This window comes from Phocoena sinus, chromosome 2, assembly GCF_008692025.1.
Source record: "Phocoena sinus isolate mPhoSin1 chromosome 2, mPhoSin1.pri, whole genome shotgun sequence".
Lineage (NCBI taxonomy): Eukaryota > Metazoa > Chordata > Mammalia > Artiodactyla > Phocoenidae > Phocoena > Phocoena sinus.
Genome location: NC_045764.1, coordinates 51036413 through 51054280, shown reverse-complemented (window position 1 = coordinate 51054280; position 17868 = coordinate 51036413). Strand labels below are relative to the sequence as shown.

The 17868-nt window shown below is 41.2% G+C and overlaps 1 protein-coding gene across 1 annotated transcript; it reads left to right on the top strand.

Moving 5' to 3' along the window:
* The first annotated feature begins 329 nt into the window (after positions 1–329).
* LYSMD4 (LysM domain containing 4) lies at positions 330–6428 on the top strand. Its single transcript, XM_032624188.1, is given in 5 exon segments — positions 330–457; positions 1584–1873; positions 3962–4370; positions 4373–4533; positions 4535–6428. Coding segments are annotated over 4 exon segments (891 nt in total). The 5' UTR covers positions 330–457; positions 1584–1591; the 3' UTR covers positions 4574–6428.
* Positions 6429–17868: the final 11440 nt, after the last annotated feature.

The following is a 17868-nucleotide window of genomic DNA, read 5'->3' as shown; positions in this document are numbered from 1 at the left end:
GGACAGCAGCTGCAGGCAGGCGTGTATGGCGAGCGTCAGTCCAGGAGCTGAGGCCCCGCCCCAGACCCAGGGTCCCGGCCCCGGCCCCGCCCCCGGGGCCTCGCTCCCCGCAGGTCCTGTGCTGACCTCTCAGCACTGCCTGGCTCGTCCCAGTCCCTGCCCACCGCTGATTTCATTGGCTGCCTCGCCGTCCCCGCCCCCGGGAACCTGCTGATTTCCGCAGCCAATCGGCAGGCGCAGCAGCGGCGGCTGCGCTAGGTCTCGGCGGATCCGGGACGCTGAGGTACCCGGCCTGTGGGAGGGGGCATTGCGTGGGCCTGTTGCGGTGTTGCGGCGTCGCCCAGCTCGTCGGCTGGGTGGCGAGCCGCCACTCCTGGGTCTCTGAGGTCACCGTCCTGCAGCTGGAGGTGCAGCGTCCCAGACCGTCGAGGACTGACCCGAGATTTCTGGGGTGGAGGTCAGAGGTCGGAGGTCGTGCCTTTGTGGAATGTTGGGGCCCCACCCGTCTAAGCATAGAGGCTGGCCGCTCTCGGTTTTTATAGCCAGCTCCCTTTCGCGGAAGGGGCTCCGAGGGAAACAGGCCTGCGAGCCGCCGGGGCTCCTGGCAGGCGCTGAGCTCCGACGGGAAGGTCCGCCCGAGCTCGGGCCGTCGCAGGTGACCCTCGGGCACCCGGAGAGCCGCCTCCTCCCTCCCTCATCCGGGCCGGCGGAGCCCCCGGAGTGCGGGGAGGGGGCTGGGGCGAGGTGGCGGGGGGGGGGGGTCGCTCCGTGGCCACGCTGTCCCGAGGGGGCCGCATATCTTCCTGGCTCCGAAGAAACCCGGAGCCAACCCTTTTTGAAGCTTTCGTTCCCGGGTTGGAGATTTCATTTCTGGAAGTTCATTCGAGCAACTTGGAGAGGGGAAATGCTTGTATTGTGGCTTCCGCACTGGTCGGGAAGTGAAAATAACCAGACACGGGGAGGTTCTGAAGGCCAAGGGACCTGTGAGAAACTGGACGAATTTCTTAGTTTGACAGAAGTCTTCCCCCAGGTTGCCTCATATGTTATATAATTCAAGTCGTTTCAAAATCAAGATTATTTAGTCTCATAGTTCTTCTAAGTAAGTGACCTTAGTCTTGACCTTAAGTGAAGCTACTTTGGAATGCTTGAAGTGTTGAGCAAGAATTTTTTTGTACAAAGGGTCTGTGCAAGGAAGGAAGTTGGGAACAGTCTTTACCTCTCATAGCAGTGATCCCAGCTGCTTCTTTACTGCTCTGGGACCGAAAAGAGAAGTTGTTTATCTGCATATGTGGGTTTTGGGGAGACATAGCTATGGATGAGGAATAAGGGGAGAAGAAAGAGGACTCTCTTGTTTTCTGCGTAAAAAGTATGCAATTAGGAAAAAAAGAGTGTATTTATTTGCCTCTCTCTCCATCTCAGCCAGCGTAAACACGTTTTGACATTTTTTGTGCCAATGGTATGTGTTGAGTATTTATATTAGGGAAAGGAGTCATCTCTAACAACAAGAAGACACTTATCTTCAGTGTAGCCACAGAGGAATGAATATGCCTTGTGTGGAATTAACCCTGGGGTTTGGTTTTCAGTTAAGAAAATGAGGCAGAAGGAAGTGTTAGCCAAGACCTTCCAAGGCCCAGCCATGGTCTGTAGGACTCCAACCAGCCACATTTACATGTTTGAGAATGGTGTTGGGGACTCCGGGGACTCCTCTGAGGAAGAGTCCCACCAAGTAGCTCTGCGGCCCCGGGGCAAGGAGCGCCAGAAGAAGGGTGCCCACCACCCTCACCAGCCAGGAGCAGGGGACGTGGTGCTGCTGCAGCGGGAGCTGGCCCAGGAGGACAGCCTCAACAAGCTCGCTCTTCAGTATGGCTGCAAAGTAAGAAACCCCACAGGTGAAGGCGCCACCTGCCCTTCAGCCCCTGTGTTTAGAGGAACAGAGGAGCTCGCTGAAGGGTGGGGACCCTTTCTGACCCCAGAGGTGGTTGGAGGAAGCCTGCTCTAGAGTAAAGGATACCCCTGTCTAACTAGAGATGGAAGGCAGGTGGAAGTACCTTCCCTTCCTCAGAGAGAGAGGGAATTAGTCAGGAATTTCAGGTGACAGGGCAGTTCCCTCTCTGCACCTCTTCCTTGTCTCTCCAAAATGAAATTCTGAAAGCTTTTTCTTTTGAGCACATTTTAAGACATAATGGGGCCAGAGATGCCACGCAGAGTTTATCCAAGATTTCTTTGGTGTGCTTGCTTTATTTTTTTTGCTACTTTTCTTTTTCTAAACCTTTCTTGCTGGTTTTAGCTTATTTGATTGGTAAAGTTTTGCCTTCTCTCTTTTAGAACTGCATGATCTATCCTTTGTATGCTGTGTATCTATATAACCCTGTTTCTCTCTTTAATTATATTTTTAGCATTCAGCGTGATTAACAATGGCAAAGTAAGTAGGAAGGTATTTATTGAATTGCTGCATTTTCTCCTGGATAGAAACTATTTCAGTTTGCTAGCACTGTGCTGCTACTATGGCTTTCTCTAAGGCTATATAAGCTACTTATTTAAAAAAATCTTTTCATCCTTGAAGGGTCTGTCATTTACCTAACAAGGATCAAATGACTCAACATGTTGTGTGGAGGTGTTGTTTCCCAGGGAAATAAACTGGTCTCCAGGGACGCATAGTGTCTGTAAACTGTACTGAGATTTATATTTGACTCTTCAGCTTCTGTAGACATACTATATGGTTTATAGAGCAAGGGTTGAAAACTGAATCCTGTCCTACAAAGACCTGAATAGATGCAGTGGGCTTCTTGGAACAGTGGTGTTTAATAAATCCAAAAGGACTATATAATGTATCTAAGAAGTGAATAGTTTTCCTATTTGAAGTAAATAAATTTAATGTTAGTTTATTAGGATCAAAAACAAAACTATCTCAAGCACCTTAAGTTTCAGGATATAATAAATTAAAAATGTCCACCACCCCAATTCAATTAAATGATAAAAGCACTTGCTAAGTAATGAAAATAATGAAGATGATTGATTTGAATAAAGTCTGTTGGCTGTATTTACACTCTAGTTTAAGTGGACTTAGGAGTTAGAACCTTAGAGTCCATCTCTGATGCTTTTGGTAAGTTTTCAAACAATAACTTGAGGGAGGATCTATCTTTGACTTATATTTCCCCCTACTTTTTAAAAATTAAGGTTTGATTATGAGAGGAATTTGTCGTAAACTTTGTTACTTTTTAAAACTCGCAGTCGTGTTCCTTTCTCCTCAAGTCCTAATATTGGAATAGAAGATTTCAGTCTATAGTTTTCAAGTTGATGCATATTCTCTGCATGTTTCTAGTGAAAAGAAGTGTTGTGAAATCCTTGAAGTGAATTAACTCTAGGTCGCTTTTATTTTAAAAATAAGTTTATAGGCCATACAGTGCTTCTGGGAAAGAAAACGTCGTATAATCATGAGGGCACACCTTTTAAAATGTTGTTACAGGTGAACTAGGTTCTAGTGTTTGTAGAGCTGGCTGAGGCTTTGTGTTTGCTGAATGCTAATGTCTACTACAGCTACTAAATTAAGTTCTGATGCAGGAGAGAGTCACCCAGATGGGGGCACTGTTTTCTCAAAAGTTAAATGTAGAAAGGGTGCAGCCTTCTTTTACCATGATGTGTTTCACCTAAAAGCATTTTGTTGAAGGCACACTTTAAACAAACAAAGTCTTTTCCAAAACTAATCTTGAGTTGTTCAACTTGTAAGTCTATAAAAAATCTTATGATTAAGCTATACATTAAGGCTGAGTTTAAAGCCAAAAAAACGAAGTTACTCAGCCTAAACTAAATTTGTGTGTAGGTACAGTTTTCCAGTGTTCATCAGATTCTTAAGCTGTGTGGGCTTGGACCGTCACGCAGAAAGGTTAAGCACCACTTTTTGGATATTAGTTTTAAGGAGCTTTACATCATTTCGTGATGTTTGTCTTCATGGCTTCCCTAGGTTGCAGATATCAAGAAAGTCAACAACTTCATCAGAGAACAAGACTTATATGCTTTGAAATCTGTTAAGATTCCAGTGAAAAACCACGGGATCCTAACAGAGACCCACAAAGAACTCAGACCCCTCCTGAGCTCATCTACAGAGACCAGAGTGACCTTCGAGGAGCAGCCAGACCCAGACAGAGCAGCTGTCAGTGCCGGTGCCTCGTCTAACCCACTGACGGATTTCTTTAAGGGCATTGACCAGAATATTGAGCATGCAGTTCAGTCAGAAATCTTTTTGAGTGAAAGTTGCTGCATAGAGACCTCCAGTCAGCCATTGCTTCCGACTCCTCCGAAGATACCTACAAATGGTGCAGACTGTGGAATTCAGAGGTGGAATGCTGTTTTTATCATGCTTCTGATTGGAATTGTTTACCAGTGTTTTATTTGGTCTATTTTAAAATACAAACTACTAGTGAGATCCCTAGTATCTTGAATACAACTGCTGTCCCTAATGGCTCGATGGCAGTGAGTGCAGTTCTAGGGCAATCCCCCAAATTAGCGATTCCATTGCCAACCATCCCCTCTTCAGGACAGCCAGTTCAGTCAGACCACCCACGGGAAGAACTAGCTCTTGTTGTTTCTAAGGAATCAGGGCAGCTTTAGCACTTGGGCTCCCTAATGTGCATCAGCCGACATTGGCCATATCTTAGCGTGCTGCATTTTTTTTTTTCTGTGACATATGGACGCGTTTCAGAAGCCACCATCATGTCAATCACAGTCATCATGGGGAATAGACTCGCCTGATCCAAGGCTGCGGGAGCCAAAACACCAGCGTCCTCAACCTCCTACATCTAAAGAGGAGCGGCAGGAGAGACATTTACACATGACAGATGCTGTTCCTTGAAGGCGTTTAGTGGACTGGCCATGAGTGTCTTCACAATAGCACTGTGTAGGTCCCCAAGCTGGACATGCTTGGAGGGAGATGAATGGCCTTGGCAGATGGACCTGCAGTATGGGAGCCCCTGGTATCAGCTTTGGTTGTCTGGATGTTTGCTTTGTCCCCTGCCTGCTGTGGAGGAGTGACTGGCTCTGACAAATGAAGTTTTGTGTCCCCCCTCAACAAAGGTGTTGTGCAATAGCGATGGGATGTCACCCTGTTTCAGAGTGTGACACATGACATTGTAATAAGCCCTACTTCACATTTGCCCCCCTCAGACAGCCTTTTTGAGGCAATGTCATATCTAGAATTTAAAAAGCCCTAAATCTGAATTGCTATAATACTGAATAAATAGCAGTTCTGTTCCTTGTAATTTTAGAGCTCCTTAATCTGACACGCAGGCATGTTTTAAGCACTTCCTGGCCAGGACATTTGGAGGCCATGGCCCTGTTTCACCTGAGAAGCATTTCCACAGTGATTGCTAACTGGAGCCCCCAAGTCAGCATTCTTGGAAGGAGCTCTTTCAGGTCAGTGTCTGGAGTGGAGTAGGTATAGGGAGAAGGATGAGTGCCTCTCACCGAGGTCCCAACATGTGACACTTCTAAGGCTGAACAGTCATCAGTCCAGCTTTTGCTGGCTCCTGTATGTGTCTGGAAGAGTGGTACAGGGAGAATGGGCTTGCTATCTGCTGCTTCCTTGACTCCATCCTTAGGACTTCTAGAGCCACAGAACAGGAACGGGGCTCAGTCACTTTTCCTTGAGTGAATACAGTGTAGCTCATAATGTTAAAATATTGAACACTTAATGGAGGGCCTAGAGGTGACCCTTGCTGTGGAAGACCATAAAAAGAGGGGCCTGGGGGTTTGCCCATCTCCTTCTATGACAAGGCAGCAGTGGTGCTAAGTTCAGAGGCTCGTGGAGGGCATGGGTTGGCCTCTGAGACCTTGCTGGTGGAGCAAGGGTGAATGGGGTGAGGGCAGGAGCCTGCCTCGGTCCTTTGAAGGAGTGGAAATTGGCCAGGGTGGCTGGTGGCTCAGCCTTAGGGAGATCTGTCTCCAGGGAGAAAAACATGCTGCTCTTGGGTTTTAGGCAGGTTTAAGGCATTTGACACATTCAGCCTAGAGATCAATTTAAAAGAGCTCATCATGTAAGAGGAGGGGAATGTGGCGAAGAAGTACCTGAGATGGGCTTCCAGTTTCATTCTCCTCCCAGTTATGTGAAAAACTATGTTGCCCTGGGTTCAATTAGCAAATTTAAATTATCTTCAAAATTAAATGTTTTCTTCAAAAGCAAATGGTCTTCAGGATAAAATGAACTTATCAGCCTTTGCTACAGGAAATGTTTTGATCATGTAAATGCTTTTCCAGCCAAACGTTTGTGTGCACTGTGCCCCTGAGGGCCACAGGTTTCTCTAACCATTTGTCACCATTAAATTCACCAGGCAGGACTCAGACTCTCATGAGAAAATGACTTTTGCCAGGCAAAGAATGAATATCTGTATACTTTTTTTCAAATGGAATAAAATAATTTCTTCTGTGAGGGAAAATTGATTCCTCCTTTTTAATAAGGGAGCTGGTAATTCAGAGTTAAAAGATGTGGGATGATGTTGGAGAAAATGGAAGTGTCCATGTCCAAGGGGTGAGGCCTGTCCAGGGCTTGGGCCCAAGGTTACCCCAGCAGGTGAAGAACAGGTAGTAACAAGTACAGTCTTGCTGATTGGTCTGCATAACATACTTTAAAACTTTTATTAAGGAGACTTCCTTGGCGGTCCAGTGGTTAAGAATCCACCTTCAAATGCAGGGGACACGATCCCTGGTTGGGGAACTAAGATCCCACATGCTGGGGGGCAATTAAGCCTGTGTGCTGCAACTGCTGAGCCCACACGCTCTGGAGCCTATACGCCACAGCTAGAGAGCCTGTACACCGCACTGAATGCTCTGGAGCTTGCATGCCACAACTAGAGAGCCTGTGCACCGCAACTGCTGAGCCCAGGCACTGCAAAGAAGAGCCCGTGTGCCACAACAAAAGATCCTGCATACCACAGAAATGATCCCATGTGCTGCAACTAAGACCTGACGCAGCCAAATAATAAATAAATATTAAAATTGTTTTAGGTATACATAAGAGATACCATGGACCTCATTTTCTATATATTTTACTGCATTTTTAGTGTGTTTTGGGAGTTAATGTTGTAAAGGAATAATTAGATTTGTTAGATAGTCTTCAGTCCTTTTTGTTGAACTGTAGTGCCTAATATTGCAAAAGCCTAGGGAATCTGTCATCAGGCAAATGATGCTCCCATTTTATTCTGGGGAGACAAGGCTGCAGAAACGAAGCAGAAGCCTCAGGGTCACCCAGAGCAGGACTACCCAGCCACAGCCATGACACAGCCCCTCCTCAGCAATCTAGTTCTTTACATTGCCTCTGCATTAGTTGTGAAAGCCTGAGTTTGAGGGAGAATGCTATGCGCCCTGAGATGATGGCTTATAAAGGGGATTTTAACATTTTTTCCCAGTTTTATTGAGATAAAATTGACATACAGCACTATATAAGTTTAAGATGTACAGCATAATGCATTGACTTAGATACACTGTGAAATGATTACCACAAGTTTAGTTAACATCCATCATCTCATGTAGATACAAAAAAAAAAAGAGAAAAATTTTTTTCCCTTGTAATGAGAACTCAGGATTTTTTCCCTTAACAACTTTGATGTATACCATATAACAGTGTAAACTATAGTCATCATGTTGTACATTACTTCCCTAGTACTTATTTATCTTATAACTGGAAGTTTATACCTTTTGACCACATCTTCCAATTTCCCCTCCACCTCACTCCCTGCCTCTGGTAGCCACAAATCTGATCTCTTTTTGTACGAGTTTGGTTTTTTTCTTTTTTTTAGGTTTCATATATAAATGAGATCATACAGTATTTGTCTTTCTCTGACTGACTTATTTCACTTAGCATAATGCCCTTAAGATCTGTCTGTGTTGTCCCAGGATTTCCACCTTCTTTATGGCTGAATAACATCTGTGTGTGTATCACAACTTCTTTATCCATTCATCCCTTGATGGACACTTGGGTTGTTTCCATGTAAACGAATGCTGCTATGAACATGGAGGTGCAGATATCTCCTTGACATAGTGTTTTCATTTACTTCAGATATATTCCCAGAAGTGGAATTGCTGTATCATGTTGTAGTTGTACTTTTTAATTGTTTGAGGAACCTCCATACTGTTCACCATAGTGGCTGTACCAATCTATAATCTCACCAACAGTACACAGGGGTACCCTTTTCTCCACATCCTTGTCAGCATTTATTATCTCTTGTCCTTTTGACGTTAAGACGTTCTGATTGGTGTGAAGTGGTATCTCATTGTGGTTTTGGTTTGTATTTCCCTGATGGTTAGTGATGGTGACAGCTTTTCATGTACCTGTTAGCCTTTCATATCTTTCTTCACTGGAGAAATGTCTATTCAGGTCCTTTGCCCGTTTTTAATTAGATTATTATTTATTTTTTGCTGTTGAGTTGCAAGTTGTTTATATATTTTAGATACTAACCTCTTATCAGATATATGGTTTACAAATATTTTTTTCCCATTTTGTAGGTTATCCTTTCATTTTTGTTAATGGTTTCATTTGCTGTGCAGAAGCTTTTTTTTTTGATGTAGTCCCACTTGTTTATTTTTTATTTTGTTTGTGCTTTGTCATATCCAAAAAATCATTGCAAAGACTGATATCATAGAGCTTACTGCCTATATTATTTTCTAGGAGTTTTATCATTTCTAGTCTTACAGTCAAGTCTTTAATCCATTTCAAGTTAATTTTTGTGTGTGGTGTAAGATAGGCATCTACTTTCATTCTTTTGCATGTGAATATTCAATTTTACCAGCAGTATTTATTGGAAAGACTGTCTTTTCTCCATTGAGTATTCTTGGCTCCCTTGTGAAATATTGCTTGACTGTATATCACTGAGTTTATTTCTGGGCTCTTGATTCTGTTCCATTGGTGTGTGTCTGTTTTAATGCCATTACCATACTTTTTTTTTTTTTTTTGCGGTACATGGGCCTCTCACTGTTGTGGCCTCTCCCGCTGCAGAGCACAGGCTCCAGATGCGCAGGCCCAGCGGCCGTGGCTCACGGGCCCAGCTGCTCCATGGCATGTGGGATCTTCCTGGACCGGGACATGAACATCGGCAGGTGGACTCTCAACCACTGCGCCACCAGGGAAGCCCTACCATACTGTTTTGATAACTGTAGCTTTATAATATAACTTGTAATCAGAAAATGTGATGCTACCCACTTTGTACTTCTTTCTTAGGATTGCTTTGGCTATTCAGAGTCTTTTGTGCTTCTGTATAAATTTTAGTGTTGTTTTTTCTGCTTCTGTAAAAAATGCCATTGGAATCTTGATAGGGATAGCATTGAATCTATAGATGGCTTTAAGTAATATGGAAATTTTTTAAATCTTCCAATTCATGAGCACAGGATAGCGTTGCATTTATTTGTATCTATTTCAGTTTCTTTCATTGATGTCTTGTTTTGATAGTTTTCAGTGTAGAGATCTTTCATGTCCTTGGTTAAATTTATTCCTAAGTATTTTATTGTTTTTGATGCAACTGTAAATGGGATCATTTTCTTTATTTGTTTTTCAGATAATTCATTGTTAGTGTATAGAAACACTACTGTTACTTTTGTATCTTGGAACTTTACTGAATTTGTTCATTAAATCTAACAGTTTTTTGGTGGAGTCTTTAGAATTTTGTATTGACATTTTTATTTCTTCTTTTCCACTTCTGATACTTTTTATTTCTTTTTCTTGCCTGATTGCTCTGGGTAGGATTTCCAGTACTATATTGTATAGGAGTTTTGAGAGTGGACACCCTTGTCTTGTTCCTGACCTTAGAGGAAAAGCTTTCAGTTTTTCACTATTGATCATGATATTATCTGTGGGCTTGTCATATATGATCTTTGTTTCTATGAGGTATGTTCCTTCTGTACCTAATTTGTTAAGAGTTTTTATCATGAACAGATGTTGTATTTTGTCAGATGCTTTTTCAGAATCTATTGAGATGATTACATGATTTTTATCCATTTCATTAATGAGGTGTATCACATTGATTTGTGAATGTTGAAACATTTTTCAGTCCCTGAAATAAATCCCACTTGATCATGGCAAATGATCCTTTTAATGTGCTGCTGAATTTAGTTTGCTAATATTTTATTGAGAATTTTTGCATCTGTAGTTAACAGGAACACTGATCTGTAGTTTTCTTTTCTTTTAGTGTCCTTTTCAGGACAGGTTATGCTGGCCATGTAAAATAAGTTTGGGAGTTTTCCCTCTTTGATTTTTGAGAATAGTTTGAGAAGGATTGGCATTAATTCCCCTTTAATTGGTTGGTAAAATTCACCAGAAAAGCCATCTGGGCTTTTCTGTGTTAGGAGGTTTTTGATTACTAATTTAATCTCCTTACTAATAGTTGGTCTGTTCAGATTTTCTATTTCTTCCTGATTCAGTCTTGGTAGGTTGTATGTTTCTAAGAATTTTTCCATTTGTTCTTGGTTGTCTGGTTTGTTGGCATATAATTGTTCGTAGTAGCCTCTTATGATCCTTCATATATCTTTGTATCAGTTGTAATGTCTCCTTTTTCATTTGTAGTTTTATTGATTTGGGTCCTTTCTTTTTTCCTTGGTTAGTCTAGCCAAAGATTTGTCAATTTTGTTTATCTTTTCAAAGAAACAGCTCTTAGTTTCTTATTACCTTTTTAGTCTCTATTTCATTTAATCTCCTCTAATCTTTATTTCCTTCCTTCTACTAACTTTGAGCTTAATTTATTCTTCTTTCTCTAGTTCCTTGAGGAGTAAATTTAGGTGGTTTATATGAGCTCTTTCTTATTTCTTAATGTAGGTGTCTATTGCTATGAATTTCCCTCTAGAACTACTTTCCCTGCATCCCATACATTTTGGTATGTTGTGTTTCCATTTTGGTTTGTCTCAAGAAACTTCTGTTTCTCTTTTAATTTCTCTTTTGTACCATTGGTTGTTCAGGAGAGTGTTGTTTAATTTCCATGTATTCAAGAATTTTCCAGTGTTCTTCCTGTAATTGATTTCTAGTTTTATACCGTTGTATTCAGAGAAAATACTTGGTGTGATTTCAGTCTTATTGAACTTGCTATGACTTGTTTTGTGACCTAACAGATGGTCTTCCTAGAAAATGTTCCATGGGTGCTTTGAATGTGTGTTCTGTTGTTAGATATAATGTTCTCTATGTATGTCTTAGATCCATATATAGGATCATTCAAATCTGCTCTTATTGATTCTCTGTCTGAATGATCTGTCCATTGTGAGTCAGGTATTAAAGTCTGTGACTATTATTGCATTGCTGTACTCTCTCCTTTTAGCTCTGTTAGTTTTTGCTTTATGCATTTAGGTGCTCTGATATTGGGTGCATAAATATTTACAATTTCATATCTTCTTGATGGATTGAGCCCTTATCATTAAATAGTGACTTTCTTTGTCACTTTTTACTATTTTTAGTTTAACCCTGCTTTTTTTTTTTTTTTGGTTTTGGTTTACTTGAAATATCTTTTTCTGTCTCTTCACTGTCAGTCTATGTGTGTCTTTAAGGCTAAAGTAAGCATCTTGTTTTTGTTTTTTATCCATTCAGTCATTGTCTTTTGATTAGAGAGTTTAATTCATTTATGTTTAAAGGAATTATTACTAGGTAAGGAGTTACTATTGCCATTTCATTAATTGTTTTCAGACTGTTTTGTAGATCCATTTTTCCTTGCTTCTAATCCTGCTTTCTGTCTTTTTTCATGTTTTGGTGTCTTTTGGTACCATTATGCTTTGACTTATTTATCATGTTCTTTTGTGTGACTACTATAGGTTTTTCCCTTGTGATCACCATGAGGCTTGCATAAAATATCTTAAAATTATAACACTCTTTTAAACTGACGAAAACTTAACTTTTATAGGATTTTTAAAGTTTACACTTTTACTTCTCCCCTTCACATTTTAGGTTATTGATGTTAAAGTTTACACTTTTACTTCTCCCCTTCACATTTTAGGTTATTGATGTTAAAGTTTACATATTTTTATATTGTGTAAACCAATAACAGATTATTGCAGTTATGGTTATTTTTACTACATTTGTTTAACTTTTAAACTAGAGCTGCAAGTGAATTACATGCCATTACTATATTACAGGATCTAACTTTGACTATATATGTACCATTACCAGTGAATTTTATGTTACCTTCCTATGTTTTAATGATGTTAATATGTGTCCTTTTACTCTCATTCAGAGAACTCCTTTAGCATTTCTTGTAAGACAGGTCTAGTGGTGATGAACTCCCTCAGCTTTTGTTTGTTTGGGAGAGTCTTTGTCTCTCCTTTATTTCTGAAGGACAGCTTTGCTGGGTATAGAATTCTTGACTGAAAGTTTTTTCTTTCAATATTTTGAATATATTATTCCTGGCCTGAAAAGTTTTGTTTATTTGTTTTCTTCTTAATTTTTTATTAAAGTGTAGTTGATTTACAATATTTGTGTACTGCAAAATGATTCAGTTATATATATATATATATATATATATATATATATTCTTATATTCTTTTCTATTGTTTTATTACAAGATATCGAATATAGTTCCCTATTCTATGGTAGGGCTTCATTGTTTATTTTTTTAATAGATATTTATTAGAGTATAATTGCTTCACAATACCCTGTTAGTTTATGTTGCACAATAAAGCGAATCAGCCATATACATACACATGTCCCCATATCGCCTCCCTCTTGAGCCTCCCTTCCATCCTCCCTGTCCCACCCCTCTAGGTCATCGCAAAGCACCGAGCCAATCTCCCTGTGCTATGCTGCTGCTTCCCACCAGCCAACTGTTTTACATTTGGTAGTGTATATATGTCAATGCTACTCTCACTTCGCCCCAGCTTGGCACTCCCACCCCATGTCATCAAGTCCATTCTCTATGTCTATCTCTTTATTCCTTCCTTGCAACTAGGTTCATCAGTACCATTTTTTTCTTCTTTTAGATTCCATATATATGCATTAGAATATGGAATTTTTTTTCCTCTTTCTGACTTACTTCACTCTGTATGACAGACTCTAGGTCCATCCACCTCACTACAAATAGCTCAATTTCGTTTCTTTTTATGGCTGAGTAATATTCCATTGTATATATGTGCCACATCTTCTTTATCCATTCCTCTGTTGATGGACATTTAGGTTGGTTCCATGTCCTGACTATTGTAAATAGTGCTGCAGTGAACATTGTGGTGCATGTCTCTTTTTGAATTATGGTTTTCTCAGGGTATATGCCCAGTAGTGGGATTGCTGGTTCATATAGTAGTTCTATTTTTAGTTTTTTAAGGAACCGCCATACTGTTTTTCATAGTGGTTGTATCAATTTACATTCCCACCAGCAGTATAGGAGGGTTCCCTTTCCACCACACCCTTTCCAGCATTTATTGTTTCTAGCTTTTTTGATAATGGTGATAATGGTCATACTGACCAGGTGTGAGGTGATACCTCATTGTAGTTTTGATTTGCATTTCTCTAACAATGAGTGATGTTGAGCATCTTTTCATGTGCCTCTTGGCCATCTGTATGTCTTCCTTGGTGAAATGTTTATTTAGGTCTTCTGCCCATTTTTTAACTGGATTGTTTGTTTTTTTCATATTGAGCTCCAAGAGCTGTTTGTATATTTTGGAGATCAAGCCTTTGTTGTTTCATTTGCAAATATTTTCTCCCATTCTAAGGGTTGTTTTTTTGTCTTGTTTATGGTTTCCTTTGCTGTGTGAAAGCTTTTAAGTTTAATTAAGTCCCATTTATTTTTGTTTCTATTTCGGTTACTCTAGGAGGTGGGTCAAAAACATCTTGCTGTGGTTTATGTCAAAGTATGTTTTTCCTCTGTTTTCCTCTAAAAGTTTTATAGTGTCTGGTCTTACATTTATGTCTTTAATCCATTTGGAGTTTATTTTGTGTATGGTGTTAGGTAGTGTTCTAATTTCATTCTTTTACATGTAGCTGTCCAATTTTCCCAGCACCACTTATTGAAGAGGCTGTCTTTTCTCCATTGTATGTTCTTGTCTCCTTTGTTGTAAATTAGGTGCCCATATGTGCATGGGTTTATCTCTGGGCATTCTATCCTGTACCATTGATCTATATTTCTCTTTTTCTGCCAGTACCAAACTATCTTGATTACTGTAGCTTTGTGATATAGTCTGAAGGTGGGGAGCCTGATTCCTCCAACTCCGTTTTTCTTTCTCAAGATTGCTTTGGCTATTCGGGGTTCGTTTTGTTTCCATACGAATTGTAAGATTTTTTGTTCTAATTCTGTGAAGAATGCCATTGGTAGTTTGATAGGGATTGCACTGAATTTGTAGATTGCTTTGGGTAGTGTAATCATGTTCACAAGATTGATTCCAATCTCATAGTATTGTGGTCAGAAAAGATGCTTGATACGATTTTAATTTTCTTAAATTTTCTGAGTCTTGATTTATGATGCAAGATGGGATCTGTCCTGGAGAATGTTCCATGTGCACTTGAAAAGAAAGTGTATTCTGACACTTTGGGGCGGAATGTTCTATAAATTTCAATTAGATCTATCTGGTCTATTGTGTCATTTAAAGCTTGTGTTTCCTAATTTATTGTCTGTTTGGTTGATCTGTCCATTGATGCAAGTGGGGTATTAACATTCCCTACTATTGTTGTGTTACTGTTGATTTCTCCTTCCATGGTTGTTAGCATTTGCCTTATTTATTGAGGTGCTCCTATGTTGGGTGCATAAACATATATAACTGTTACATCTTTTTCTTGGATTGATCCTTTGATCGTTATGTAGTGTCCCTCGTTATCTCCTGTAATAGTCTTTATTTTAATGTCTGTTTTATCTGATATGAGTATTGCTACTCCAGCTTTCTTTTGATTTCCATTTGCATGGAATATCTTTTTCCATCTCCTCACTTTCAGTCTGTATGTGTCCTTAGGTCTGAAGTGGGTCTCTTGTAGACAGCATATATATGGTCTTGTTTTTGTATCCATTCAGCCAGTCTGTGTCTTTTGGTTGGGGCCTTTAATCCATTTACATTCAAGGTTATTATCAATATGTATGTTCCTATTACCTTTTTCTTAATCGTTTTGAGTTTGTTTTTATGGGTCTTTTTCTTCTCTTGTGTTTCCTGCTTAGAGAAGATCCTTTAGCATTTGTTGTAAAGCTGGTTTGGTGGTGCTGAATTCTCTTAGCTTTTGCTTGTCTGAAAAGCTTTTGACTTCTCCATTGAATCTGAATGAGATCCTTTCTGGGTAGAGTAATCTTGGTTGTCAGTTTTTCTCTTTCATCACTTTAAGTTTATCCTAACATGCCTTTCTGGCCTGCAGAGTTTCTGCTGAAAAATCAGCTGATAACCTTATGGGTATTCCTATGTATGTTATTTTTGTTTTCCATTCCATTCCATTTCCATTTTTAATATTTTATCTTTGAATTTAATTTTTGTTAGTTTGATTAATATGTGTCTTGGTGTATTTTTCCTAGGGTTTATTGTGTATGGGACTCTCTCTGCTTCCTGGACTTGATTGACTATTTCCTTTCCCATATTAGGGAAGTTTTCAACTATAATATCTTCAAATATTTCCTCAGACACTTTTTCTTTTTCTATTCTTCTTTGTGGGACCCCTATAATTTGAACGTTGGTGCGTGTAGTGTTTTCCCAGAGGTCTCTGAGGTTGTGTTCCATTCTTTTCATTCTTTATTCTTTATTCTGCTCCTCGGTAGTTATTTCTACCATTTTGTCTTCCAGCTCACTTATTCATTCTTCTGCCTCAGTTATTCTGTTATTGATATTTTCTAGTGTGTTTTTCATTTCAGTTACTGTGTTATTCATCTCTGTTTGTTCTTTACTTTTTCTAAATCTTTGTTAAACATTTCTTGTATTTTCTCAGTCTGTGCCTCCATTCTGTTTCCAAGATTATGGATCATCTTTACTATCATTACTCTGAATTCTTTTCAGTTAGGTCGCTTATTTCCTCTTCATTTATTTGGTCGTGTAGGTTTTTACCTTACTCTTTCATCTGTGACGTATTTTTTTGCCATCTCATTTTTTTTTTTTTTTAATGAGTGGAATTGTGTTCATGTCTTTCTGGTTGTTTGGCCTGAGGCTTCCAACACTGTAGTTTGTTGGCTATTGGGTAGAGGTGGGTCTTGGTTCTGAGATGAGGAAGTCCTAGAGACCACACTCCAATGAATATTCCCTGGGGTCTGAGGTTCTGTTAGTCCAGTAGTTCGGACTCGGAACTCCCACTGCAGGAGCTTCGGCCTGACCCTGAGCTCATGAACCAAGATCCTGCAATCCGCATGAGGTGGCAAAAACAAACAAACAAACAAAAAAAAACAAAGCAAAAAACAAAATTAGACTAGGAAACTAACTGATATGTTAGGAAGAATATAAAAATAAAAATATCAACCGGAAGGTACATCAGTACCACAATAGTAAAAAAGAGGGGGAGGTAGGAAAAAAAGGGGGGGGGGATGGCCTTGATTGGTGGAGGGCGGGGCCTAAGCAAGGGTGAGGCTTGGGCAGTGGGCAGGGCCAATGCTCAGGACCCACAGGGCTGGAAAAGGCCCTAGGGGCTGTGGGGGGTGGGGCTTAGGCTCAAGGAACAGAGGGGTCCCAGGCGTGCCCCGCACCCCTGGTCTCAGGGGCAGGAGACCTCACTTGGGAGTCCAGCAGGCTTTCTGGGCTCGAGTGGGCAGGGCAAATTCCCTCCTTTCCCCTGCTCCTCCTCTGGTCTGGGAGGGGCCCTCTTGCCTGCCTCTCCTGATCTCCCTGGCCTCCCTCCTATGCCCCCAAGGACATACGCAGCCTGGATGGGGCTTTGGAGGGCAGGGGACTGCCCTGGGAGCTCAGCAGGCTCCCCGTGCCTGAGTGGGTGGAGCAATCACCCTCCATCCTCTCCCATTCCTCCTGGAGGGCCCCTCCCACTTGCCTCTCCTGATCTCCCCAGCCTCCCTCCTATGCCCCCAGGACCCACACGGCCTGGATGCAGTTTTGGAGGGGGGGGTACTGGCTTGGGAGCTCAGCAGCCTTCCTGGCCCAAGTGGGCCAGGCGATCGCCCTCTGCTCCTCTCCCACTCTTCCTGGAGAGTCACTCCTGCCTGCCTCTATTGATCTCCCTAGTCACAGGGGTGCCGATCCTGTCCGGCCTCCACTTTTCCCCCTCAGTCCCCCTATGTCCTACTGGTTCACTTTGGGATTCCTTCCGTCTCCTTGGGCCTCAGAGTCCCCACCAGTGGCCAGTAAGCACCCTAGTTTTGTGGCGATGCTAACTCCACATCTTCCCACACTGCCATCTTGACTCAGGTCCACCATACGGTTTTGATGACTCTAGCTTTGTCGTATAGTCTGAAGTCAGGAAACCTGATTCCTCCAGCTCCATTTTTCTTTCTCAACATTGCTTTGGCTATTTGGGGTCTTTTGTGTTCCATACAAATTAAAAAATTTTTTGTTCTATGTGAAAAATGTCATTGGTGATTTGATAGGGATTTGATTGCATTGCATTTGATTGCATTGAATCTGTAGATTGCCTTGGGTAGTATAGTCATTTTGACAATATTGATGCTTCCAACCCAAGAACGTGGTATATCTTTTTTTTTGTCTTGCGGTACACAGGCCTCTCACTGTTGTGGCCTCTCCCATTGTGGAGCACAGGCTCTGGACGTGCAGCCTCAGTGGCCATGGCTCATGGGCCTAGCCACTCTGCGGCATGTGGGATCTTCCTGAACCGGGGCACGAACTCATGTCCCCTGCATCGGCAGGTGGACTCTCAACCACTGCGCCACCAGGGAAGCTCAAGAACGTGGTATATCTTTCCATCTGTTTGTATCCTCTTTAATTTCTTTCATTAGTGTCATAATTTTCAGAGTACAGGTCTTTTGCCTCCTTAGGTAGGCTTATTCCTAGGTATTTTAT